Source organism: Callorhinus ursinus, unplaced genomic scaffold, assembly GCF_003265705.2.
Source record: "Callorhinus ursinus isolate GAN/ISIS: 27379988/994484 unplaced genomic scaffold, GSC_fseal_2.0 scaffold23, whole genome shotgun sequence".
NCBI classification, from domain to species: Eukaryota; Metazoa; Chordata; class Mammalia; order Carnivora; family Otariidae; genus Callorhinus; species Callorhinus ursinus.
Genome location: NW_027397085.1, coordinates 12,508,699 through 12,536,305, shown reverse-complemented (window position 1 = coordinate 12,536,305; position 27,607 = coordinate 12,508,699). Strand labels below are relative to the sequence as shown.

Here is a 27,607-nt window from a genome sequence, read left to right as displayed (position 1 = left end):
TTTAAATCTGCTCAGGAACTCTTTACAAGTCCAGATTCCTGAATCCAGCTGTGTACTTAATAGTTATATTTGAAAGTCAAGGGGCAACTGGGTGGCTCAGTCGGTTAAGCATCTGCCTTCGGCTCAGGTCATGATCCCAGGGTCCTGGGATCGAGCCTCACATCAGCCTCCCTGCTCAGCAGGGAGCCTGCTTCTCCCTTCCACTCTGCCTACTTGTGCTCTCTAGCTCTCTGTCAAATAAATAAATAAAATCTTAAAAAAAAAAGAAAGTCAAATAGGCCTCTCAAATTTAATATATCTTAAACTGAACTCCTGATCTACCCTCCTGTTGCACCTGCATCCTTCCCCATATCAGTTGATGGCAGTTCCATCCTTAGAGTTGCTCATGCTAAAAAATTTGGAGCTATGCTTGATTCTTCTCTTAGACCCTATGTTCAGTCTGTCTGGAAATCCTGTTTGCTCTATGTACAAAGTATATCCAGAATTTGACCGTTATTTACTACCACCACTGCTACCACCCTGATCAGAGTCTTGTCTTTGGGCTGGATTACTGCAGCGGTGTTTTTCCATTATAATGAAGTTTATCTGGTAGAAGAGGTAATAGATAGTTTTAATAACCATATTTCTGCTTTATACTTAGAATTTTATCTAAAACTTGGGGCGCCTGGGTGGGTCAGTCAGTTAAGTGTCTGCCTTTGGCTCAGGTCATGATCTCGGGGTCCTGGGATCGAGCCTCTCATCAGGCTTCCTGCTCAGTGGGGGAGTCTGCTTCTCCCTCTCCCTCTGCCCTGCCCCCTACTCATGCTGTCTTACTCTCCCTCTGTCTCAAATAAATAAAATCTTTTTTTAAAAAAGAATTTTATCTAAAACTAAATCTTATGCCTTTTTCTGGGAGCTTACAGTTTATAGGAAGAAGCAAATGTATGCATTAGTGTCATACCTGATGGTGCAGTGACTTGAGATTCATCAGAGGCTTAAGTAACTCATGAACTATTCAGAAGTAAAGACTGCTCAGGAAAGAGCAAGCAGTAAAATACCAGGAGCTGTAAATCCTTTTGGGGGCAAGATGGTGGGATAATTAAGTAAAATAAGCCCAAAGTTTTTGGCTTCCAGGTCAGTGCTTTATCCACTAGGACATAGCTACTTTTTGGGGGGGGGGTCCTCAGTTATCTAGCAATCTTTCGCAGTAACCTAGTATATAGCTGCCTCTTTAGCCAACAAAAAGCCTCTCTGTGTAACTGTTCCTTTTGCCTAGAGGAAAAATGGATTTTGAAGCCAGGTCAGTGTGCTTGTCTTTGCTGCCATTTTCTCATCTGAATCATTTCTTGGTTGTGGATACTTGACCCATCAAAAATAATAGAGCCACCCAATAAAAGCATGGCAAGTTAGACAACTACTTAGTAGCACCTTTTGATTAAGACCATGATTCACATCATATTAAAATATTTCACATAAAGTAAATCCCTTATAGCTTTTATTTACTTTTCTGAGAAATCAGTCTGAGAAACATTTGGGGAAATAAGCCTCCATATAACCTCAGGATCAATTCTTTATTGAGATGTTACCCTCCCAGACCCTGATAATTTTGTGTACGCTCTCGCACCCAACTGGCTTAGAACCCCTCTCAACTTCTCAAACGTTTTCGTAGTACATGTATGTGTTATTCTTCGTATTCCCTGAAAAAATAGTAGGTGCTTGGCAAATACTTATTGAATGAATGAATATCTGTAGCTTCAAGGCACAATTTAAAATTATTTAAAATTAATTTTAAACAATCCCCTGATTTTATTTTCATCTTCCTACTGTCTCTTCCAGTTAGGAATATTATTGGGAGTTTTATTTAAAATACATTAGACATATTTTAGATTGCTCAAAAATTCCCAAAATGACTAAATCTATTCCTTGAAACAAAAAATGGCAGACTTCCTTAACTATGGTGATTTCTAATATTTACATGTGAATACAAAAATACACCATTTATTTGTAAAGTGTATTTTGCTTTCCTTACAGTTCTGTTAATTCTGTATGTAATTTCTACCTTTTCTTATATTTTCTCCTTAGAAAGTAGCATGAAGAAATGAGAATATATGTGTCCTACACATTATTATTTTCATTCACCTTTAGAACATCATTTCATTCCTTTTTTAATTTTAATTTTTTATTCTTTTGACACACAGAAAGAGCGCATGTGCATGTGTGCATGTGAGCGGGAGGAGTGGGGGCAGAGGGAGAGGGAGAGAGACTCTTAAGCAGGTTCCACGCCCAGCACAGAGGCAGTCGCGGAGCTCAATCTCACGACCTGAGTTAAAATCAAGAGTCGTAGGCTTACCTGACTGAGCCACCCAGGTGCCCCCAATTCATTCTTTCTTTTACCAAAGAATGGTAGCAGTTAAAATGGGCAAGATTAATCAAAATACAAGTTACAAAATGTCAATGTCTGTGCTTCTTCAATGATTTTTTTTTAAAGATTTTATTGATTTATTTGACACAGAGAGAGACAGCTAGAGAGGGAACAAAGCAGGAGGAGTGGGAGAAGCAGGCTCGCAGCTGAGCAGGGAGCCCGATGCGGGGCTCGATCCCAGGACCCTGGGATCATGACCTGAACCGAAGGCAGACACCTAACGACTGAGCCACCCAGGCGCCCCTGATTCTTTTTTTTTTTTTTTTTAACAATTCTTAAAAGTGTGACTTGTATTGAAAAACTGTAGTGAGCATTCAAGGCTGAATGTCTGAGGTATGTTTGTGAGTGAAAGAAAAGGAAAAAGGAGAAATTTAAAAGAATAAAGAGGTGGTATTACATTGTAGTATGTAGCTTAAGAAGTTAACAGGAGAAGGTAGGAAGTAACCGGTAGCTACTACAGCATCAAATTCATATTACCTTTTCTCCTTAAAGTTGAATATGCTTTGCATCATGCCTAGGAGTTCAGAATTTCCAGGGGAGGTAGAAGAGAGGGTGGGTGAGAGGTAAGTAGATGGAGATGAGGTGGTGTGAACTACTCAGTACTTGGGTATCAACAAAAGTTGGGTGCTTTTCAAGTAAAATGTTTCTGGATGTGAATACCAAAGTATATGCAGCACCATTTAAATAAAGCTGTTGAAGCTGACTTTATCACGTTTGAATCCAGAAGTGTGTAACATCAACAGTTACTGAAGAAGACTGAGTTCTCTCTCTGCGATTTGTGACTTAGATATTTTTAGAATTAATAATTTGCTGGCTCCAATTGCCATTTTAGTTTCTATAGCTACTAAGTCTAGAATTGCAGGATTGGCAGTTTAGAAATCACCCAATTCACTCTTTTACTTGTACTTATATGGGATCTGATACCCTTGAGAAAGACTGAAAACTAATGGAAGAGGAATGCTGAATTGTAAGCTAGCTTTCACTAAATAATGTGTGTTCTAGAAATAACTACTGATCCATATAAGGCATATAAATTCCATAGGAATCTAGTTGTATCTGTAAGACCCCTTTTTAATTTCTGCTTAACATAAGGTTACTTTTGGGTCCTGATGTGTTATTATACAGGTCACAAACAAATGTAGTGACTGTTTATTACTTTGAAAACTAAGTCATTTATATTTTTGTAACTTTTTACTGACAATTGATTATAGTGTTATTGATACTTCTTTACTTTGGCTTGCTTGGATTTGGGCACATTTTATTCTTCTGTGTTGACAACACACATCAAGATTGACCATCAGCAAGGGGAGCCGACCTGGCAAGTGAACAAAATAATATCTGTGCGGGTTATTTTCATTAGATTTACTACATCAGGTGTCCTATTCATCTTCACAATCATGGTTCCAAAGCCCACTTCTGTAAAATAGTTGTGGATTACTTCTGGGGTTACTGTGTCCTATATAACAATGAGATTTCTTTTTCATTAAGAACATTCTGCTTTTTATATTACAAAAGGAATAATCTTTCTCATTTTATGGAGACATAATGTACCAAACACTTCCAGTATACAACCTTTAGCTGACAAACTATGCCTTAGTCTAAAAGCTGAAAATACACCATGATGCTTTTAAGCAAAAAAAATCATATACATATTTTTAAGCCCCCAGAAGGTATGACCAGTGTGTTCCTTAACCAGTAGTGGAATATACCTATTTTGCAAGTCATTTTCTCTCTGATTTTAGTAGTCATTCTCTAAAAAAATCCTGCCAGACATCAGCATATTTTTATTAACTTCATATATATAGGAAATATATATATATATATATATCATATATATGTACATATATATGAACTCCTTGGTGTCTGGGTGGCTCACTGGGTTAAGTGTCTTCCTTCAGCTCAGGTCATGATCCCAGGGTCCTGGGAGCGAGCCCTACGTCTGGCTCCCTGCTCAGTGGGGAGTCTGCTTCTCCCTCTCCCTCTGTCCCACCCCTGCTCATGCTCTCTCCCCCTCTCTCAAATCAATAAATAAAACCCTTTTTAAAAAAAATACTCAAATTTCTTTTAATAGAAATTTTTTACTGCTGTCATTGCAACAGAGTAAGACTGACAGTCTGTCTCTATTTATTTATTTTTCTCCATGGAATCATTCCTTTATAAGAGCTAATGTCTGTTTTGGTTATACATTAAAGAGGAATCCTATCTCATCGGCAGAAAATAGACTCCCACTGACATATTTATCCATAGACCTACTGCTTCCAAGCCAGTCTTCAGCAGACATGAGAGATATAGATGCTTCATCATTTAGATAACATAATAGTAACATGATACTGAGTGAACATGGTATTGAGAGTTGAGGTTGACATCAACTCTTACTGTAGTATAGTTTCATTAGCTTTTTCTTAAAAAAAAAAAAACTTAGAAATGTTATTTGCTCTGAGATGGTTTGAATTTGCTAAATCAGTTTAGTGTTTTATTTTCTAATTTGGTATGTATTACTCGTATCACATTTTTACCAATTTTACGTCCTTTGGTTCTAATTTTTAAGAAATTCATAAATAATTGATAAGGGACCTGTACATTCTTTAGCCATATTTCTTTCTTTTTCACTAACAGATAACTTTTGCCTTTTGAGGAATTATGAACTAAGTATTTTTTTCTTTTATGCCAGAACTTTTATTTTACACATTCTTTAACAGAAAACACAATAAAACATAAGCATTCTAATAATGTGAAAGTTGAGAAAATAGGCTTGGTATCTCTAGGTACTATTATGGACTGAATTGTCTCCTCCCCCCGCCCCCGGCCCCCATATCCATATGTTGAAGCCCTAACCCCTAACGTAACTTTATTTGGAGTAAGGTCCTTTAAGGAGGTAATTAAGGTTAAATGAGGTCATAGGATGGGGCCCTAATCCAATAGGAATGTTGTCCTAATTCCTCCAAAAAGAGAATGCCTTTGGATCTAATTAGCCTTCTCTACAAACACAAAGAATAGAGATGAGATTATACCAGCAGAGAGACTGCCAGTTTGAACTAAAGGGGACAGAGGAAAGAAAGGCTTTTAAATTTATGGGATCCTATAAAACAGGACAAGAGAGCTACCCAGCTGTGAGCATACCTTATCCTTCAAGAAAAGGGAAGAATGACCCTGAGTGTAACTGAGATCAGCAGGATTGCCACCGCCTTTCCAGGCCCTGAGTACACAGGCCCGGGGGCCAAGGCTATCCCCTCCTGAGTTTCATAGTGTGGGGCCACCTTTGCAGTTTCATCTGGCCAGGCTGTCATTGACCATAGCCTCGGGGGCAAGACTGCCTCCCATGGTCAAGGGTGCCAAGCCGCCTGTGCAGTGGACAGAAGACAAAACCACCACCTCGGTGGGCCCTCAAGGGCAGAGCATTGAGCCCAAGAAAATTATTTTTGAGCCTTAATATCCAATGAAATTTGACTTGCTGGGTTTTAGACTTGCCTGGGACTTGTCGCCTCTTTTCTTTCAGATTTCTGTCTTTACACTGACTTTTTTAAAAAATTGAGCACATCAGTCAGACAACAAAAAAAGACAATTTTGTATTTCATGCATAGAACTGTGTCTGTCCTCTGCCTGTCCCACCATTTTATTTTTGAAGCACATAATTGTTCTGGTTTCACAGGTTCACAGCTGTAGAATTTTGCCTCAAGAATACTTCAAGTGTCACCCATAGTTGACTTAGATGCTACTTGGAATTGATTCTGGAATGGGTTAAGATTTTTGGAGCTGTTAGGATAAGGTGCATGTATTTTGCATGTGAGGAGGACATGCACTTTGGGTACCAGAGGAAGAAATGTTATGGACTGAACTCTGCCCCCCCACCTACCCCACCAAATCCATCTGTTCAAACACTAACCCCCAATGTGATGGTATTTGGAGATAGGGCCTTCAAAGATGTAACTAAGGTTAAATGGGGTCATAAGGGTAAGGCCATAATCTAATAGGACTGTTATCCTTATAAGAATGGGAAGAGGCACCAGAAATGGACGGTGGAACAGCCATGTGAAGATACAGGGGAAAAGCAGCTGTCTGGAAGGTAGAGAGACCCAAATTCCTGGCACCCTGATAGTGGATTTCTAGTCTCCAGAACTGTAAGCAAATATATTTCTCTTGTTGAAGCCACCCAGTCTGTGGTATTGTGTTACAGTATCCCAAGTAAACCAAAACAGGTATCATACCTGTTCTACAATGTAGAAATTGTTCTTATATTTAAAAAAACTATATCAAATTTCAGAGGAAGAGCTATTTTGAATTATTTAAGTAACCAAGGCAAAAATAAATTTACCTAGTGTTGTTAATGAATACTAATAACTTTGAGTAAATAATGCTATTATTAGACATCAAAATAATTATATATATTTTAATACACTATTTTTAGAGCAGTTTTAGCTTTACAAAAAAAAGAGCAGAAAGTAAAGAAAGCTCCCATGTATTCCTCTCCCCCTGTACAGTTTCTCCTATTAACATCTGTTAGTGTGATACGCTTGTTATAATTAATGAATGGATATTGATATATTTAACTAAAGTCCACTGTTTACATTAGGGTTTGCTCTTTGTGTTGTATATGGTTCTGTAGGTTTTAACACACATATAACATCATATATCCACTAATCTAGTATTCTAAACTGTAGTTTCACTGCCCTAAGATTCCCGTGTTCCACCTATTCATCCCTCCCTCTCTCTGCCCAAATATTAGGTAATAATATATAAAGATGATGAAACTGCTGGAAATCACTAATTTAAAACTCTCTTTTTTTACTCTTTCGATAGAAAAGTTAGAATAGAAAGTTCTATGCATGAAACACAAAAATGCTTTTTTGTTGTTGTTGTCTGATGTGTTAAACTTGAGGTTGGGGTGGAGAGTAGCACATTGCGCACTATTATGCTTATGTGAGAGGTCTTAACATTAGATTTTTCTATCTTGACCCATTCCAACTTGTTCAGAATTTGGATTACAAAAGGCTTCTTTAGCATTTAACCAATTCTTTGGTGGTGAAAGGGGCTTTTATATATGTATCCATGTATAAACTGATTTTTGGCACATCAGTTTTATAATGAGAGACCAACAGGGGTACATTGCTACATTTTCTGCATTCTCCAATTTTTCCTTGGTAATGGATAAGTAATCCTGCTCTAAACAGAGGTAGGAAAACACATCTCTGATTCCTAGTCCCATTCCCACTGGAATTCCTTGACTTTCACCTATCCTAAAAACTGACCTCGTAACCAGGACTAGATGATGAAAGTTGCCACTATAGACATTGCTCCATATTGAGCATTCTTTACCCACTGTTCTCAAATAGAGGCAACCATGGGATTATATGATAGAGGAGAGGGAAAGAGGCACTGACTTAAAGTCACTGCAAGTTTTTAAAGTAATTTTTATATTGAAAGTTGTTACATAGAGAAAAGGAAATGGATCACAAGTGTACAGCCTGATGAATTTTCACAGAGTACATGTACCAGTAAGTAAGCACCCAGACTGAGAAACCAATACTACATTAAAATTAGTACATTACTAGTACTACAATACCTTATTTTTAAATGTAACATTGTGTTCTAGAAGATTTGTTTGAGCAGCACACTATGTCCTTCCAATAAGAAAAACAGGTGAGAGAATATTTTCCATGATTTTTATTCTAACCATGTAAACTGGTAAGAAATATACTTGGGGGAGGGGGTGTCCTTCTGCTCACTAGTAATACTGGAAGTATTGAATGTAAATCAGGAAGTTGAATTTAGGGGCGCTTGGGTGGTTCAGCCCGGTAAGGGTCCAGCTCTTTTTGATTTCAGCTCAGGTCATGATCTCAGGCTCATGAGATCAAGCCCCAGGCCAAGCTCCGTGCTCACGGTGGAGTCAGCTTGCGATTCTCCCTCTCCCTCTTCCTCTGCCCCTCCTCCTGCTCAAGAGTGCATGCTCTCTTTCTCTCTTTAAAATAAATAAAAAAATCTTTTTTTTAAGTTGAATTTAAACATTTTAAGCCAAATACATATATCAATATATGAAAGTTTTATATACAGTACCACATAAATAAAAGTGGGATGTAGTTGAGATGAAAATCAAGAGAATGAGCAATGTGGTAAGGGAACAAAGAAATCGTGTGTACTTTGGGGCGCCTGGGTGGCTCAGTTGGTTGGGCAACTGCCTTCGGCTCAGGTCATGATCCTGGAGTCCCGGGATCGAGTCCCACATCGGGCTCCCTGCTCAGCAGGGAGTCTGCTTCTCCCTCTGACCCTCTTCCCTCTCGTGCTCTGTGTCTCTCATTCTCTCTCTCTCAAATAAATAATAAATAAAATCTTTAAAAAAAAAAAAAAGAAAAAAGAAATCGTGTGTACGTGTGCACGCGCAGTAGAAATGTTGTTTATCCAGACATTTTCTCCTCAGTATCAAGGAACAAACTTGCTAACCACTGTGATTTATGTAGTCCTGAGAAAATGGAAACATCTGCAGCACAAAAGAGGAAAAAAAAGGATGTCATTTATTAGAACAGAAATTTAGTTTCCTTTTCACTTATTAACTCTTTTCAGTCCTTCAACCTTTTATGTTTCTTCTATTGTGTTAGCTAGTAGTTCTGCTATGAAGTTGAATAATATGGTAAATAGTGAGCATCATTGTCTTCTTTTCTTGATTTTCAGGGGATACTTTTAAAAAGTTTCATGATCAGGTATTATAATTACTAAAGTTTTTAATAAATTTCCTCCTTGTCAAGTTAAGGAAACTTCCTTTTATTTCTACAATGCTAATTATTTTCATTTTTTAATGATGATTAAATGTGGAATTTCACAAGTTGTGTTTTGCATCTTTTAAAGTGGTTGTGTGGTTTTTTTTCTTTGAATCTTTTAGTTTGTTGAATATATTGAGTAGATTTCTATTTTGTACCTTCCTTGAATTTCTGAAAATAATCTTATTTGGTCAAAATACTTTTTTCTTTTAATTGATGGGTTCTGTTGGCTAATGTCTTATTTAGGCTTCTAGCATCTACTTTCATAAATAAATTGGTATACACTTTTCTTATATTTACCTTGTTTTATGTATCCTTGTCTACCTGATAGGTCAAAGTTATATTTTCAGAGCTAGTCTTTCTTTTATGTAAGTTATATAGTTACATAAGTTACAAAGACTACCCATTTCTTAAAGGATCAGTAAAATTTGCCAATTAGATCATTTTTGTCTGGACCTCCCTCCCTATTTTTTATGGGTTTTGGAGACAATATTTTGAGTTCTGTTTTAATTTTTAAAGTTGTTAAGTGGTTTATTCATGTTTTCTAATTTTAGGTTAATTTTCAAAATTGATAATTTTGTCCACTTCAGGTCCAGTTTAAACTCATGAACAACAGAGAAAGTGAGCAAATCTTGAAGACCCAGGAGTGTGGAATTAGTTCTGTACTAAATACTGATATTTTACCAGGAAAAGTGGTAAATAGTGAGAGATAGACGAAGCTTCTTTATGGAGTTTATAATTCAGTTGTTAGCTTTACAGAAAATTTCAACTTAATCATTATAAATAAGCTTCTCCATAGGGACTCATACATCCTTCTTAAATATCTTAAAAGATAATGGTGAGAAATAAAATTTTCATAGGCAACATTTTGGGGACAGCAGTTTTACATAAAATAGAAGTTCTCAAAATGTGGTCCATAGTCCCTTGTGTCTCTAAAACCTTTCAGAGAATCGGCCAAACTGTTTTCTTGGGACTATTAAGATGTCATTTGCCTAAAATTTTTTACTATGTTAACATTTTCATTAATGCAAAAACAATAGTGATTAAAACTGCTGGTCCCTTAGGAGAATCAAGGCATTGATGACAAACTATAGTAGGGGTCATTTTATTCTTCACTACCCTCATATGCAGTTAAAAAAACTGTTTATTGAAGCAGTACATATTATTGATCTTAAATCTTTCCTCTGAAATGCCTTTTTAATGCTTTATGTGAGTAAAAAAAGAAAGAATGCATAAAGCACTTTTTTTTTTTTAAGATTTTACTTATTTGTCCAGGAGAGAGAGAGAGAGCTCACACAAGCAGGGGGAGGAAGAAGCAGGCTCCCCGCTGAGCAAGGAGCTTGATGCTGGACTCGATCCCAGAACCCTGGGATTATGACCTGAGCTGAAGGCAGATGCTTAACCGACTGAGCCACCCAGGCGTCCCTGCATAAAGCACTTCTACAGTATGCTGAAAGCTGATGGTGGTCTTGAGGAAAAGCCCTTTCAGGTGTTTTGGTTGAGAGCTGAACCATACACCTATCAATGTCATACCATTTTTACTTAAATGATTGACAAACCATGGTTCTTTGGACTTGGATATTTGGCAGTCTTTATTTCAAGTGATAGAATTTTAGCTTTAAACAAAAATGAGCACTTTGGAAAACTTGTATCCACCACTCTGAGCTTGACTATGGCCCAATATTTAAATAACTTTTTTGCTGGGGGTGGTGGTGATATTAACTCATGTGACCTTTGTGATATTCTGTAATGTGTTGATATTTGGGAGATATGCATAACTCAAGAAAACATTGTTTTCCAAATGCCCAGTGCATTGAGGAAATACCAGAAAGTGATGAGAGTATCAGGATAGGTAGTGAAGTACAGCCAAGGGGAAATCTATGAACAGGCAACATGGAGAAAATCAAGCAGGTATTAGTAGCTAGCTTGGTCCAAGAGACAGGTGTAGGATAGGAGATAAGAAGGTTAGCATGACAAAGACTGACATGGTGGGAAGAACTAGGGTCCAAGGGGAGCATTCCATGTTAGGAAAATATATATATCTGATCTGACCAGAACTGGAGTAAGAAATGAGGAATAGGATTTGTGAGAAAAGCAGCCAGAGACTACTATGCCTGAATTCTTTTTTTTTTTTTTTTTAATTTTAGAGAGCCAGAGAAAGAGGGAGAGAGAGTGAGCGCAAGCAGCGGGAGGGGCAGAAGGTGAGGGAGAGAGAGAATCCTCAAGCAGACTCCCCACTGAGCGCAGAGTTCTATGCACGGCTTGATCCCATGACCCTGAGATCATGACCTGAACAGGAGTCAAGAGACGCTTAACTGACTTAGCTACCCAGGCACCCCTATACCTGAATTCTTAAGGCCTTCTGCACTTGTAAGTTGCATTGTAGTCATATGAACAATAATATCAGAATTCTACAGTTTATCCTCTGCATCTGTTGACTCAGAACCCAGCCCCCGCGAACAGTCCCTGTAAGTATTTCTGAGCATTGTGAGACAGCCATATGTACTTGGCAATAAGTTCATTTTTGTGTTGTACTATTTGCCAAGATCACCTGTCTCTGTTCCTTTTTTGTTTGCTTCTGTAGTACTCTAGTTGCTACCCCAAAGTCCTCAAAGTATTAAAAAGCTATGTGGTGTAGATGTGTGTTCCCCAAAATTGTTTGGACCTCAGTATATCACAGAGTTAAGAAACCAGTTTGCACTAGTTTACTTATACAGTTGCCTCTTCCTAGAACCAATACTGGTATCTAGGGTGTTGAGGTGGGATGAGTTTCAGTTATCAGCCAATGAAGATGCTGTGTTCAGATTTATTTAAAGACTACCATTTTTTTTAATTTTTATTGTTATGTTAATCACCATATATTACATCATTTGTTTTGGTGTAGTGTTCCATGATTCATTGTTTGTTCATAATACCCAGTGCTCCATGCAGAATGTGCCCTCTTTAATACCCATCACCAGGCTAACCCATCCCCCTACCCTCCTCCCCTCTAGAACCCTCAGTTTGTTTTTCAGAGTCCATCATCTCTCCTGGTTCGTCTCTCCCTCTGACTTACTCCCCTTAAAGACTACCATTTTGTTAATAGATTCATTTACCATATTTGACTCTTTTAGCATAAATTCTTTGACAGAAGCCACCTCAGCTCTCTTACACTGTATCGCTGTTGGGTAACCTCCAGTTCTCCTTTTAAGCTTAGATATATATATATAAACATAGCTTTATTTCTTGGGCTCCTCACATTTTACGGTAGGATTTCTATTTGGTTTGTCCCACTGACAGTTGGCCAGACATACTTAACACTTGGTATTGGAAAAAGACTTTTTGTGAGCTGAGCTATCTCCCAGATCTTGCTGATTTGATTTCAACAAATGTTTATTGACTGTCTTTTTTGGTACCAGGTACCATGTTTGATTGGAAGAATATAGAGTTGAATAGAATACTGTGTTTTCTAGGAACTTGTAGTTATTGACAGGATACATGTACGCAGAGATAAGTGTAATGCAGCATGACTAGTGCTGCTATAGAGGTGTGTGCGAAGTACTATGGGAACATGGAAGACGGTGTAATTGTATTTTCCTGGAAAGTATCTGTGAAAGAAAAATTTGAGTTCAGCCTTAAAGGGTATAAAGTTTCTTAACATAAAGTCAGGGGAAAGAGAAATGATATTATAGGAAGAGAGAACAGCAAATTTGAAAGTATGAACACGGAAAAAGTAATTTTAGTGAACCGCACAAAGATCTGCATTAGTGTTGGTGGAGTGTTCATGGAGGGGATGCCAAGATTTGAGAAACAGTTGGGAGTCCGATTTTTAAGGGTGTAAAGAGGCTTTGGTTTTTGCTTTTTTTTTTTTTTGAAGAGGAAAGGCTATATGATATTCTTACTCTCCTTATAGAAAATATTCCTTGTACAAAGAGGCAGTCAAAAAGTATGCAGCCAAAAGTACTGAGAAAAGGCAGTATAGAGGATTATATAAGTATGCCAGCACATTGAACTGGTAAAAATACTATGACTTTTAAAAATTTTGAGTTATTAATGCATGTGGTAAATTTTTTTTAACTTTTCCTTTCAAGATAGTTGTAGATCTGACTGTGAATTGTGAATTACAGATTCACGGAGAGATCCTGTATACCCTTCAAATCATTTACTTTATTCAGATCTCACCAATTACATGCACTCTTTGTGTGTGTGTGTGTGTGTGTGTGTGTGTGTGTGTGTGTATTTAGTTCTGGGCAGTTTATCACATGTACAGGTTCATATGAACACCGCTGCAGTCAGATTCAGAACAGTTCCATCACAGAGATCCCTTGAGCTACACCTAAGGGACCTTTTGTGACATATGGAGCGTAGACTATTCTGTCGGTTGGTGTCTCTCAAAATGTGGTCTTTGAATCACCCTAATAATAACCTAGTGTGCTTGTTAAATATGCCACTTCCTACTGTAGAAACATTGAACTAGAATTCCTGGGAATGTGGCCCTGTGACCTACATTGAAATGAACTCCCCCAGGTGCTGAGTGAACCATGCTACTAAGGGATAACTTTGAGCTCAGATCTGAGTGATATGAGGCACACACCTGTGAGGAGGAGGTCAGGACAAGTCCCATCCAACTGGAGCATGACACAAGTCACAGATGTAACTTAAAAACTGTAGTAGTCAAAGTAAAAACAAGTGAAGTTAATTTTTACAAAATAGTCTACTTGACTCAGTATATATTAAAAATATTTCAATGTGAAATTAATGTAAAACGATTGATATTTAGCATTCCTTTTTTCCTACTAAATATTCAAAATCCACTGTGTACTTTATACTTATTGCACATCTCAGTTGAAATTAGCCACATCTGAAGTGCTCAGTAGTACAGCTGACTCGTGGCTACCATATGGGGTAGCACAGATCTAGACAGCAGACAGCCAGTACAAAGGCCCTTGAAAGAGATTCATTTGGAGATGTGCAGTTGACATCTGGAAGTGGAATTATTTCTCTAGAGCTTTGGAATAAGACAAAAATCAGATATGTAGATTTAGAAATCATTGATATAAGACTTGTCACACAGTGTAATTTTCAGTGATTTTCAGTGAATACTGATTAGACTCACCTACAGGATTTTTTCTAATTACATACTTGCACCCCAAGAAAGCATGGAAAAATGATATGTGGGGGAGGGGTGGAGACACTGGGAGATGTGTGTGGATCTTAGGGAGAGGGGGAACATAGGCAGATAGGGAGTTTCTCCATCATTAATTCTAATAGGACCCCTCCTTGCAAGTCCCCACTCTTGGCTGAGAGCTGCTTGTGGTTAAAAGGGAGATGAGGACATAAGACACTAAGAAGAATGAAGAGAGGAGAAAGGAGTGCCAAAGAGGAGAGGGTTTCAACAATGAAGAAAGGGACATGAAGCAGGAGGAGATCAGACATTTGCAAATTAAGATATTCTTGAGATTATTGAGGACATAGTTTAAACAGAGTAGGCAATTGAACTGAGTTGGGCTCTGACGAGACAGAACTGGGATTAGCTGCAAGAGGGGCATGCAGTGCCCTCCCAGGCAGGGGTAGATGGGCTGCAAGAGGAGCATGCTGTGCCCTCCCCCAAGCAGGGTTCCTTAAGTCCTTTAAATGTGGTTAAGGTTCATCAGTGTTCCCTCTTTTATAGTCCTTACAGCTGTTGCAATTTAGTTAATAGCTTCTGTAATACATCTCTGTCTTCACCCTGACCATACTTTAAAAAGTGCCCACTCCTAACTCCCTCCCCATCTCCGAATAAGTTAAAATTTCTAGGAGTGGGGCCTAGGCATCATTTTTTAAAGCTTCCCAAGTGAATGTAATGATCTTAGGTGGAAAACTGTTGAGCTGTAGCACAGTGAGTACTTCCGAGACAGAAAATACATGTTACTCAGCTTGTTGCCCCCCCAGAGTTTGACTCGCTGTGTGGCATTTGGTTAACTGTCAGTAAATGTTGAATGAGTGAATGAAAAATGACAGAGCCAACAAATGGGGAAATGTGGCCAGGGAAGTTAGTCAGTCCCTTATGGATGGCTTAGTAGACATTTCCTTTCTTTCGAATAAACTGTTACCAGGCAAGTTAATAAATATACTCCACCTATTTTTGGATCCTTATTGGTGTGAAACTCTTCTGCCAGAATGGTCTAATTTACATTATTTACATAAAATCTCCAGTATAAAAATAGACTACACAATTGGTAGGGCTGTTCTCTAAGTCTTTTTGTTTGACTACATATACCACAAGATGTAGTATAGTAACTATTCCATTGAGTACGATATACAAGAGAAATTACTGCATTCAGGATAAGGAATTTTTGCCATCAATTTAAAATAAGTACTCCCCATTTTCACATAATTAACTGCAACTCAATAAATTCTATTATATTTCAAATTTAATGCTGTGGGTATTTAAAACTTCCTATTTAGAAGAATATTTATAGTTCTTTGTTAGGACTCTTTTAAAGCCACTGCATTAACTTGCTTAATTGACCCTTCAGCAGTTGCCTTTTATGACTTTTAGTGAGGGAAAGATGGAAATAAATAGACATAAAATGTTCTGCAAAAATAAAATAAGCTGGTAGTCACTAACAAAATGCATCATCATCATAATTAAATGGAATCTTCAATCCGGGACATAGTTAATAGAGTGCCACTAGCCTAAGACCTGGTAACTAGTAGGCACCTCACTAAATGATAATTCTCTTTCTTCTGATCCACATGTAGCTAATATTGTGGTTACGGTTTAGAAAATCACATTTAATCTGACACAGTTCAACATTTTAAAAATTGTATTAATTTTTCCACAGATGAAAAGAAGTGAAGAATTGATAACTCAAAGTCATAATCAAGAAGACATAAGTATTCTTCGTTGTTGGAAATGTAAAAAATGTATAGCAAGTTCTGGTTGTTTGATGAAGTATCTTGAGAATCAAGTGATTACGGTGAGTACTGTGAGCTCCAGTCTTCAAACACTTTCCTAGTATCCGAATGCTGTGGGCACCACCACTGGTGCACACCTATCCCTGAACACTTGGCTTAGGTTCTTTCACCTTATTTTACTTTACCATTGAAAACATTTCAAAGGGATATTCAGAAGGCAGCCCATCTTCCATGGCTAAAATTAATTTTACCTTTAGCTGCTAACATTAACATGCCCTTAAAGTTTGAAGTGCAATATCATAGATGTAAGTTGAAGGTAATGGTCAGTGTTTTTCGTATCCCCACCATGAATGAACCTTAGTCATAATTAAGTTCAAGATCCTAGTAAGAAATGGAAAACCTATTTTTTATAGATGTACAAATACATATGTATATATTTGTGTGCACATATATATATATTTATTATTCGATATGGGCCTAGAAGAGGAAATTAATGTGTAATTTGAAAGTCAATAGGAAAATCTAAATAATATTTAAAAGCATTTAATTGGACATCCTGGAAAAAATAAATAAATGGTTTTTAAACAATAAAAATAAAATCCCTAAACTGCTCTAAGAGCATTATGCAAGAGGCAGTATGAGAGAAATACAAACTAGATAGTAATCCGTAGACTTTATAGGGCATTCTCCTTTCAATACAGTGGCTATAATCACCTGTCATTGTTTCCCCCTCTTTGAGAGACACTCAGATTTTGGTTTTTGTTAGTTTTGTTTTTTTGCCTCAGCCATGTGTAATCATGATTATTTCCTTACCACCCTAACAAATTACCCAGCTGGAATTGATAATAGGTAATTTTGGTTGCATACTTACTACATACCAGATGCTTCTTAAAAACTGACAAAACATTTTAATTGGGGGAAAAAAACTTATGCTAAGAGTATTTTGTTGGGTATTATTTACATAGAGTAAAAAAAAAATTAAGTATACAACTTGATAAATTTTTTCAGTCCTTCCTGCTGTGAACGAGATCAAGGTATAAACTCCCATCACTCCAGAAAGTTGTCTTACCCTGTGCCAGCCAGTTCTCTCCTCTCCCTCCCTCCCTCCCTCCCTCTCATAGGACAATCACTATACTGATGTGTCTATCACTGTGCGCCAGTTTTGCCTGTTCTTCACCTTCATTCACATGGAAACATACAGCATGTACTCTTTTGTACCTGACTTATTTTGCTTAGCGTGATGTTTTAGAGATTCATTTATGTTTTGTATTTGTAGTTTTTGGGGGTTTTTTTTGTTTTTACAGAGTAATGCCATTTATCATTTATGGGTATACCACAATTTATCAATTTTTTTCTCTTGTTGGATATTAGAATTTCTAGTTTTGGGTTATGAATAAAACTTCTATCAATATTCTTGTAAAAGACTTTGTGTTTCGTTTTTTCTTTTTTGGTGTGTGTATATATATGTATGGGAATGAATTCTGAGGGCCCACAGAATAGGTATTTTTTTTTTAATCTATTTACCAAATACTAGTATAACATTGCTATGTCAGGCATTGTTTCTAAATGCTTTACAAATATTAATTCACTTTATAGGCATGCAAATCTCAACTGCAATCCTAAAAGGCAGTAACTAGGCCTTCTCATGCCTGCCTTTTTCTGTAATGCAAAATCTAAATTAGGGAGCTTTCCAGGGTTCTTTTGGGAAGTCAGTCACAGTCCCCTTCATTCATGTTCCAAGCTGAATCTTCCTAAACTTCATTGGTCAGTATTCCTTCCTGGGTCGTTAGAGCAGGTATATTTTAATTTTTTTTAGAAACTGCTACCGGTTTTCCAAAGTGAATGTTAATTTCCAACAGCAGTGATGAGAATTTCAGTTGCTCTACATCTTTGTCAACCCTTTTTCAGACTTTGTAAGTTTAGCCATTCTGGTAGATGTATGCTGGTATATCATTATTGTTTTAATTTGTATTTCCCTACTGATTAATGATGTCAGGTACCTTTTCATGTGTTTATTGATTAGGCATTGTTTTAAATGTTTTATATTCTTTATGTATAAGAATAGACTGTCTTGAGGGAGATAATCTCCACTTCATAGGTAAGGAAACTGAGGCACAGACAATTAAATAATTTGCCCCAGATGATACTTTTTCTAAGCAGTGCAGCTAGAATTGGACCTGACATTGAAGGGCTGGGGCAAGTAGTCTAAACTACACCCTCTCTTTGCTCCCTTTGTTCCTCTCTCAGGATATCATGCAATTTCACACCTTCTCAATATAGTGGCTGATACTTTTATTTACCTGCAGAACTCTGAATCATTAATTCATTTAATAGTTATTTAATGAGCCAGAAAATTTTAAATGCTACTTTAGGATGTATTGGCATGGATTGTGGAAGAGAGTGATGCAGAATACAAAAAAAAAAAAAAATTCTAGTTCTCTAGGAGCTTTATTTTATATTTATTTTTTATTTTATTTTTTTAGGAACTTTAAACCTAGTTGAAAACAGGCCAAGCAGTGTATCCTGATTTGATAAGTACAGTAGCAAAGGAATGTGAACCAACTGCTCCCTGGGCTAGTTATGGAAGGCTTCCCAGAAGAACCAAAAAAAATAAAATAAACACACACACACAAAAAAAACTTTTTAAGTATAATTTGTAAGCCATAAAATTCATCCATTGTAAGAATACAGTTAAATGATTTTTAGTAAATTTTGAGTTGGGCAACCATCACTATAATTTTAAAACTTTCCTTTACATGAGGAATTTTCCGTAGGCCCATTTGTCCTGCACCCATGCCCAGCCCCAGGTAACCACTGATCTGCATTTTTGTCACCATAGTTTCATATTTAAAATAAAATGTACATGTATACTTTTTTATATATACATAGACATATATAGCTATTGAAACTCTTATAAGATAAAAAATACATAAAATAATTTATGTTAAATATATATTTATAGAAATAAATCTATATTCATGTTTGTATTTCCATAAAATATTAAAATATATGCATGCAAAATAAGACATAGATACATAAAACCTACTAAAAACTAAGCTTCAGAATAAGTCAGTATCATTGTTAAGTCTAGGAGAAGGAGTCTGTAATCAAGGATCCTAAAGGGGCTTCTAAGGTAGTGGTCATATTAATTAAACTGAGTAGTGGGTATATTGGTATTTGTTTCTCTTTCAATCTTTCTTTAAACTATAGAAACACTTTACATTTTACAAATGGAAACATTTCATAAAAATTATTAACGATGAACAAGAGATCAGTTTTAATTAAAGGAAACTAAAATAAAATACGGAGTCTAAACATAATTTTATCAGATGCTATACTGAAAGAATACTAAATTTATCACCTATTAAATTATCTTTATTGCCTATTTAACTATGCAGTTAAAAATACATGTGTATAAAATAAGTTTGTTTCTGAAAGTGTTGTGTTGTTTTAATTTCTGTAAATGAAATCACACTGTAAGTGGGTCTTCTTGCAGGAATTGTTGCTTTCACTTAAATCGCCATGTTTAGTACAGTTCCCGCTTGTTCTCACTTTGGTGTAGTATTCCGGCGAATTGATATATGACAGTGTATAATTCATTCCACCTTTGATAGACATTTGAGTCTTATAGAGTTTTGCTCTAATAAACAGTGCTGTTGTGAGCTCTCTGGTACATACCTTGGCACCCATGGGCGGGAGCAAAGATGCAAGAGTAAATGCGGCAGCGTCCTCAGGCGTCTGCGCGCTCCGCCTCACTGGGCAGCACTAAGCTGTTTCCGCTGACAGTGTTACAAGCGGTGGTTGAGCATTGTTTACCACCCCCTGTCGTCACTAGCACTCAACATCTTATTTCTGAGGCTCTTTGTATTTTCTGTAAAAGTGTCTTTTTTTCTTGCCTATTTTTTAGTAGGTGGTTTTGCTTTGGTTTCTTAAAGGTTTTTTGTTTTTGTTTTTTGGTTTTTTTTGTATTCTAAATACTAATCCTTTATTGGTTTTTCTTGAGCAAGTATCTTTGGCCAGTTTGTGTAACTTGTATTTCACTCTTTGTGGTATTTTTTAATGAACAGAAGTCCATCATGTACTTAGTTGAATTTATTAGTCATCTCCTTCATGTTTTGTACTTTTTGTTTAAGAAATTGTTCTGTGCCCTGAGGGGAAGATTTTTTCCTTTCCTTTTACTGAATATCAAAGTTGACATTAGCAAGTTTCCTTCTGTTTTCCTCTGAGTAACCCATTTATTGCTCGTTCACCCTTACACTGAGATTATAACCCAACTTTATGTAGGAAGTCCCCCTTAGAATCTCCTCACCCTGAGTGAACCTCAGACTGTGTCTCCTGTCTTCAGCACCCCATGCAGACTTGAAATGGCCCTCAGAACAACATAGAAGATCAGGAAACTGGGAAGACAGCATCCATAGCTTTTGGCTCAAGGACCACATTTCTTTAGCCCTGTGCATGCCATGAAATGGAGGTCTCACACTCTGCTTTTCAGTACCACAAAACTGGATACTGGGATCTCAGTAACTTTTGCTGCAGAATAACCAAATACCTTCAAAACCAAGCTTACTAGAGGAAACAGCACAGATGCAGTCATCACTTCTTCTTTCATAATACTGAGAAGATATATCAGCTTGGTGGAAGGTAGGTCATGTGTGAAACTTGAGCTGTAAGGGAATCTGGGACATTTGAACTTCAGCTTTCCAGCCACTGGCAGGTAGTAAGGCATGCAAGAGGGAATTTGAAATGGAATTTTGAGACAGTTTACAATGTCCACAAGAGAAAAGGGGCTCCTACCCCACCGTTTAGGCCTGAGATACATGAAATATGAGCAAGAACCAAAACCAGAATCAAAATAACAAAAACCCCAAAAACTTAAAAATGAAATGACAGAAATGCTCTCCGTTTGTGAAGTCTTGGCCAGTGGCTAAGAATGGTATCTCCTCAGTTTTAGTTCTTTAGTCAGTTTTGATACAGCTTTGGACATGTCAAGTTTATGTGGCCGATAGAACATTCCAGTAGAGATTTGTAGGAGGCTGCAGATTCTAAGGATCTGGGATTGAGAACAGAGAGATTGAGAACTAAAAGTGTGGATTTGGGAGTCATCAGCATACAAGTGGAGAGTGCACCCGTGACAGTACATGAGATCACCGTGCACAGTGTGAATGGAGTGAGAAAGAGGGCCTAGGAGCATTTAAAGGATGGACAGAAAAAACGAAGTGCACACAGTAGAAAGAAAGAGGAGCAAGAAAGGTAGGACTGAAAATCAGGATACAGTGTTACACAATTCAGTGGATGGGTATCTCCTAGGAAGAGGGGTTAGTTAATAGCACTGGGGATCGTGGGGAGATGTCAAACACCAGACACTGGCTTCAGAGTACAGGTTGTACACTGCACAGTTCTGCAGGGTGCTGGTCTGTGAAGGGTGCCCTCCAGATTTGGGTAGAATTGGCATACAAACTGGCCATATGTAGAGACCCTGCATGACAATTAATAGTGTACATTGGCTTTAGCAAAGAGGAGGTCAAGGTTTACTGTAGTTGAGAGAGTTGAAGGCCAAGTACCAGGTTCTGGTGAGTTGAGGAAAATGGGGACTGAGGAATGGTCCAACACTTACTTTAAAGCCTTATAATTATTGGGTTATGACTCTTTTTCAGTTACAGACTGTGAGGTGGTTCAGCTTTAAAACTCCATTGCCAGCACCAAGGTGGCCATGATATGATCACTGAATGTTGAATCGAGTGTTGGGTTATACACCTCTTCCACCTTTTTTGGCTACATATTTTGTTCATTTTCTCTCTGACTTTATTAACCTGATGTTATCTTTCTTTTGATGGCTATAATGTTGAAGTAAATCATATTGCTTATTTTTAAATATTTTTATGTTCCCTTTTGTTAGTGTCGGCATATATTTATTTCATACTTAATCTTTCCACATACTGTAGACTTAATGGTATCGCCTCTACAAGCTCGTGGTGAAGTCTTATTCCCCAATGTGTTTGTATCTGGAGATGGGTCTTTAGGAGGTAATTAAAGTCAAATGAGATCTTAAGGATAGGGCCCTAACCTGAAAAGACTGTGTCCTTATAAGAAGAAGAGAGAGATCTCTCTTTCTGTCCACAATGTGCGCTCTCAGTGAGAAGGGGGCCATCTGCAAGCTAAGAAGACAGGTCTTACCAGTATCTGAGCATGCTGCCCCTTTGATCTCAGATTTCTAGCCTCCAGAACTGTGAGGAATAAATGTCTTCTGTTTAAGCCACACAGGCTATGGTATTTTGTTAAGGCAGCCCAAGCTAAGACACAACAAACAGTTCCAGTAATAGACACTAGAAATTCAAACAAAACCAGAAGAGAGATGCCCTGCCCTTGCGAAGCTTTTGGCATAGTGGTCGATCATAAATATTAATTTACTGGCCATGTTAATGGCAAAAAGGAAAAGTATAAGGAGCCATAAAGAACAGGACATAGACAGGATTGAACTGACTTGTTCAGTCAGTTTGTGAGGTTTGTCTGAGGAAGTGACTTGTGTGGAGATATGATGGAGTAGTGACAGCAGTACACGAGGTAGCACACTCTAAGCTTCGGGACCAGCATGTTGAAAGGCCCTGTGGTGGAGAGAATGTGGGATATCCATGGAACTAGAAGATTTCCGTGATTGGAGTTCAGAGATCAAGAGGGAGTTTGGCAAGACTTGAAGCTAGAAAGAAAACTATTAGATCACTTATGGTCTTGTAAACCAAATTAAGGACTTTGATCTTTATTCTAAAGAGCTGGGAAGTTACTGAAAAGGAGTGATACGACCATTGAATTTTTAAAGAGATTATCTTGGTTGTGTGAAGAATGAATTTTTAGAAAGTTGACAAGATTGAATGTGGGAAGACCTTAAGTGAGGCCTTCAATAATTTTTTAATTCATTCTGACCTTTTGAGTAAAAAAAAGTTTTCACCCTGAAGTACTTTCTTCGAGTACAAATAGGAAAAAAAAAAAAAAAAAGGCAGTGTAATAGAATTCGGTTCCTTTACATTTGTAACACTTTAATAATGTAAATGACATGTTTGTTACCCAATCTTTCCGTTGTTACACTTATAGCCATGTAATTAACTGATAGTTGGTTCACTTATAAGAAATTAGCTGAGGGAGTATTAATGCTAACATTGGAAATGCCAAATGTTAAACATCTTTCAAAATATATATTATTAAATTGTCAGGGTCAACTTTTTACATTAAACCTGTCTGCTTAATTAAAAATCTTAAAGATCACTTAATGATAAAAAGATAATAAAATTTGTAATTTTAAATTTAAATGAAGTTCTCCCTATACACAGCAACCAGAAACATTCCCTACCCTTAAAGAACAAACAAAACAACAATGCCTTAGCTCCCCCTGCTGCTTGAACAAATTATTTCATTTATGAAATATTTTGTCAGTGATTTCTCTGACAGCATTAAGTGAAATTGGCTGTTACTTTCTCTTTCTTCTCTTCCTTCTTCCCCCACACATAAATTTGAGACATGAAAAAACTGTCTAGTAAGGTTTTTTTAAGTCCTAATTATATAGTTTTTGTGACTTTCAGTTTAATTTTTTTCCAAAGGAGATAACCTCTCATGCCATTACTTTAAAGGTTTTAAATTCCTAAAATCAGGTTGTTTCCATTGTAGTCATTCATCTTAAAATACATCTGTTAAAAGTTGTCTTATCACATACATCTGTGATTCTTAAAAATTAGGCGACAGGAGACTTATAAACTTAATAGTGTGAGTTAAACTATATTAGAAGTAAATATCATGAATATTACATATATTTTCTAAGACCCTGTGCAAGTACAGGTGAAGTAGTTGGCGGTCTCATTTATGATTGAGGCTCCTTTGTTGACCCTGGCTGTCTTTGTTTGCTGTATCTAAGTTTCCTGAAGAAAAACAGAACACTACATTCTTCACCCAGCCTTTCATATTCCTCTCACCTGTATCAGTTACTGTAATTGATTTTCCTCTTCTTCTGTTGACATGAAACTATGCTTTAACTCTTAACTATTTAGACGAAAATGTGTGCTTGCTTTACATTAATAGTTCTCAAAGATCAGGTCCCATTCAGAATCAACTGTAGAATTTTTTTCTAAACCTACCTTTCCTCTTATATAAGTTAGTGTATCATATTTGGTTAACTTAAAAGTAAGTTATGTCTCAGGGTTTTGTTTTTTTGTTTTGTTTTTTGTAAGCCTAGGGAAAAGTAGTATCATGGCTTAAAACATACTGATGCTAAAGATATCAGAAAGTTGATTGCCTGAAAACGATAGTATTTATTTGATACAGGAAGTAACGGTGGAAGCTCAGTGACTGAGGACCGAAGTTCTGAAGCCTGACTGCCTGGTGGAAATCCTTGCTTTACTACTTTTGTGACCTTGGACAAGTTACTTAAAAGTTACTTAAAAGTTACTTAATTTCTGGGGCACCTGGGTGGCTCAGTTGGTTAAGCGACTGCCTTCGGCTCAGGTCATGATCCTGGAGTCCCGGGATCGAGTCCCACATCGGGCTTCCTGCTCAGCAGGGAGCCTGCTTCTCCCTCTGACCCTCTTCCCTCTCGTGCTTTCTATCTCTCATTCTCTCTCTCTCTCAAATAAATAAATAAAATCTTAAAAAAGTTACTTAATTTCTCTTGTCTTAGTTTCCTTGTCTATAAAACAGTAAAAATCCTTAAAACAATGCCTGGGCATAGTACGCACAGTATAAATGTTAGTGCGCTAGTAAAAGTAAGTACCTTCTAAAATACCTTTCACCTACCTAGAACTATACCTCCAATTTATTCTCACAAGAATGTTCAAGAAGCATCTCTACTATTTATAGCCGGTGATGGTTTCTTAGTTATTATGGTCAATCTTACAAGATTAAATATGATCACTTTATATGATTAAATAATATAATGGAGTATGCACAATGAAATAACAAAATGAGGTAATAAATGTAAGGTACCCAGCATAGTCCCTGGCATGCATGTATATATACCCACATATATATTACTTCATTTTTTGTGTGTGTGTATATACACACACACACACACACACACATATATAAATTTTCACTCCCTTTATATGGTTAACACTGTGTCTAGTGATCATTCAGTAAATATTGATAGGTTGATTGTCATTAACTTAACTTACTTTGACATTAATATGCTACTGTTCTTTGTACCAATGTAGAAATATTTACTTAGTTCATATATAGATAAAACCTTGAGAAGTCAGAGAAAGTTTTGTATCTAATAATGAAGTAAAGATGACTTTATTTGTGCATTTCAGTTTGTATTCTCAATAACAGTCTTTTAAAGAATTCGTCACGGTTAGACTAATCTCAATAAAGGTCAACTCCTAACGTGAGGGGCTAAATGTGTATGAGGCCAGATGTTTGTGAGATAATTCTATTCTGCTTGTGAGATTAATTCTATTCTGCAAAAGTATTATCTGTACCTTCATTTTGTTTCAAAGGCAAAAAATTTAGGTAAAGCTAGACTGATGATTATTGAGTCATTTTCGGTAAGTTTCTCAAGGTTCTTTAACAAACAGATTTGTACAGTCCACTTAAATTTGTTACGATGAGCTTTGGCTCATATATGACCAAATTGTTAAAAATTCATATTTTTAAAGGAATTTTTTCTAAGAATACAGGAAGTAAAAGCAAGCATATTTGAGGTTGAATCATGTTGCATATATCAGTTGATTTCTTTTTATTACTGAATATTACTATATTATAGGGATTGTGTGGTGGTTTATCCATTGTAGGGATGCCATAGTTGTTTGGGGCATTTAGGATGTTTACAGTTTTGAGCTATAATACAGTTGTTAGGAATATTTGTATGCAAATCTTTATGTGGACATATATTTTCCTTTCTCTTGGTTATTGCCAATTACTGCTAGGTCTTATGGTAAGTGTAGGCATTGCCCTTCAAGAGACTGACCGACAGTTTTCTAAAATGACTATACCATTTGGGGCGCCTGGGTGGCTCAGTCGTTAAGCGTCTTAAAAAAGTTACTTAATTTGGCTCAGGTCATGGTCCCAGCGTCCTGGGATCAAGCCCCGCATCGGGGCTCAGCGGGAAGCCTGCTTCTCCCTCTCCCACTCCCCCTTCTTGTGTTCCCTCTCTCACTGTCTCTCTCTCTGTCAAATAAATGAATAAAATCTTTTTAAAAAAATGACTATACCATTTTGCTTTCGCGCTGGCAATGTATGAGATTTTCCGTTGCTCTTTGTCAGTACTGATATCGCTAGTTCTTTTTTTTTTCCTTCTCCTTCCCTTCCTCATCTCCTCTTTTTCTTCCTTGTGAACTTTTTAAATAAATGTACAGTGGAATACATTGTGGTTTGAATTTGCATTTCTCCAGTGACTAGTGATGTTCTGCCTTTTTTCATGTAGTTTTGAACATTAGTATGTCTCCCTCTGTGAAGTGTCTGTTAAAATCTTGTGCTCATTTTTAAAATTGTGGGTTTTTTCTTAATTAGTTGTAAGAGGTTTTTTTTTTTTATATTCTGGCTAAAAATTTCTTGTTAGATGCAGGTTGTGTGAGTTTTCTTCCAATCTGTGGTTTGTATTTTTATTTCCTTAGTGATACCTTTCAAACAGTTGGTGGTTTTAATTTTTATGAAATCCACCTTATCGTTTTGTTCTTTATCGGTTGTGTTTTTCTGTTCTGAGAATACATTTCCTATCATAGGGTTTTCTCCTCTGTTTTCTTTTAGACACTTTGTACTTACAGCTTTTATTTTTTAGGACTCAGATCCATTTTGAGTTATTTTTATGTATGGTGTACTGTAAGCATCAGGTTTTTTTGTTTTGGGTTTTTGGTTTTCTTTTAAGCTCATATGGTTACCCAGTGGTTCCATCACCAATTATTGAAAAGTATATCTTTTCTCATTACCTGGCATATTTACCAAAAATTAATTGACCATGTATACAGGTCTACATTTGGATTCTGTTCCATTGATCTAATAAGTGTTGAAATTAGATAGTGTATGGCCTCTACCTTCCTTTCTCTGTTGCAGAATTTCTTGGGGTGTTTTAGGTCATTTTGCATTTTCACATAAATTTTGTAATCTATCAATTTCTACAAATAAGCCTGCTGGGATTTTTTTTCTTTAATTTTTTTATTGTTATGTTAATCATCATACATTACCTCATTAGTTTTTGATGTAGTGTTTCATTGTTTGTGTATAACACCCAGTGCTCTAATCAGTATGTGCCCTCTTTAATACCCATCACCAGTCTAACCCATCCCCCCACCCCTCTCCCCTCTAGAATCCTCAGTTTGTTTTTCAGAGTCCATCGTCTCTCATGGTTCATCTCCCCCTCTGATTTCCCCCCCCTTCATTCTTCCCCTCCTGCTATCTTTTTTTTTTCTTAACATATATTGCATTATTTGTTTCAGAGGTACAGATCCGTGATTCAACAGTCTTGCACAATTCACAGCGCTCACCATAGCACATACCCTCCCCAATGTCTATCACCCAGGCACCCCATCCCTCCCACCCCCCACCACTCCAGCAACCCTCCGTTTGTTTCCTGAGATTAAGAATTCCTCATATCAGTGAGGTC

General features: G+C 36.9%; 1 protein-coding gene across 4 annotated transcripts in view; it reads left to right on the top strand.

Annotated features, from left to right (window-relative positions):
* The window catches only part of RNF180 (ring finger protein 180), a 187,148-nt gene that overhangs the window by 12,765 nt on the left and 146,776 nt on the right, over positions 1-27,607 (top strand). For 3 of the 4 annotated variants that reach the window (XM_073905421.1, XM_073905420.1, XM_073905422.1), the window contains exon 2: positions 15,957-16,091. In XM_073905421.1, the coding sequence (XP_073761522.1) occupies positions 15,957-16,091 (135 nt within the window). Of the gene's footprint in view, positions 1-15,956; positions 16,092-20,374; positions 20,671-27,607 lie in introns of those variants that run through there. The other variant, XM_073905423.1, reaches the window with a different exon arrangement.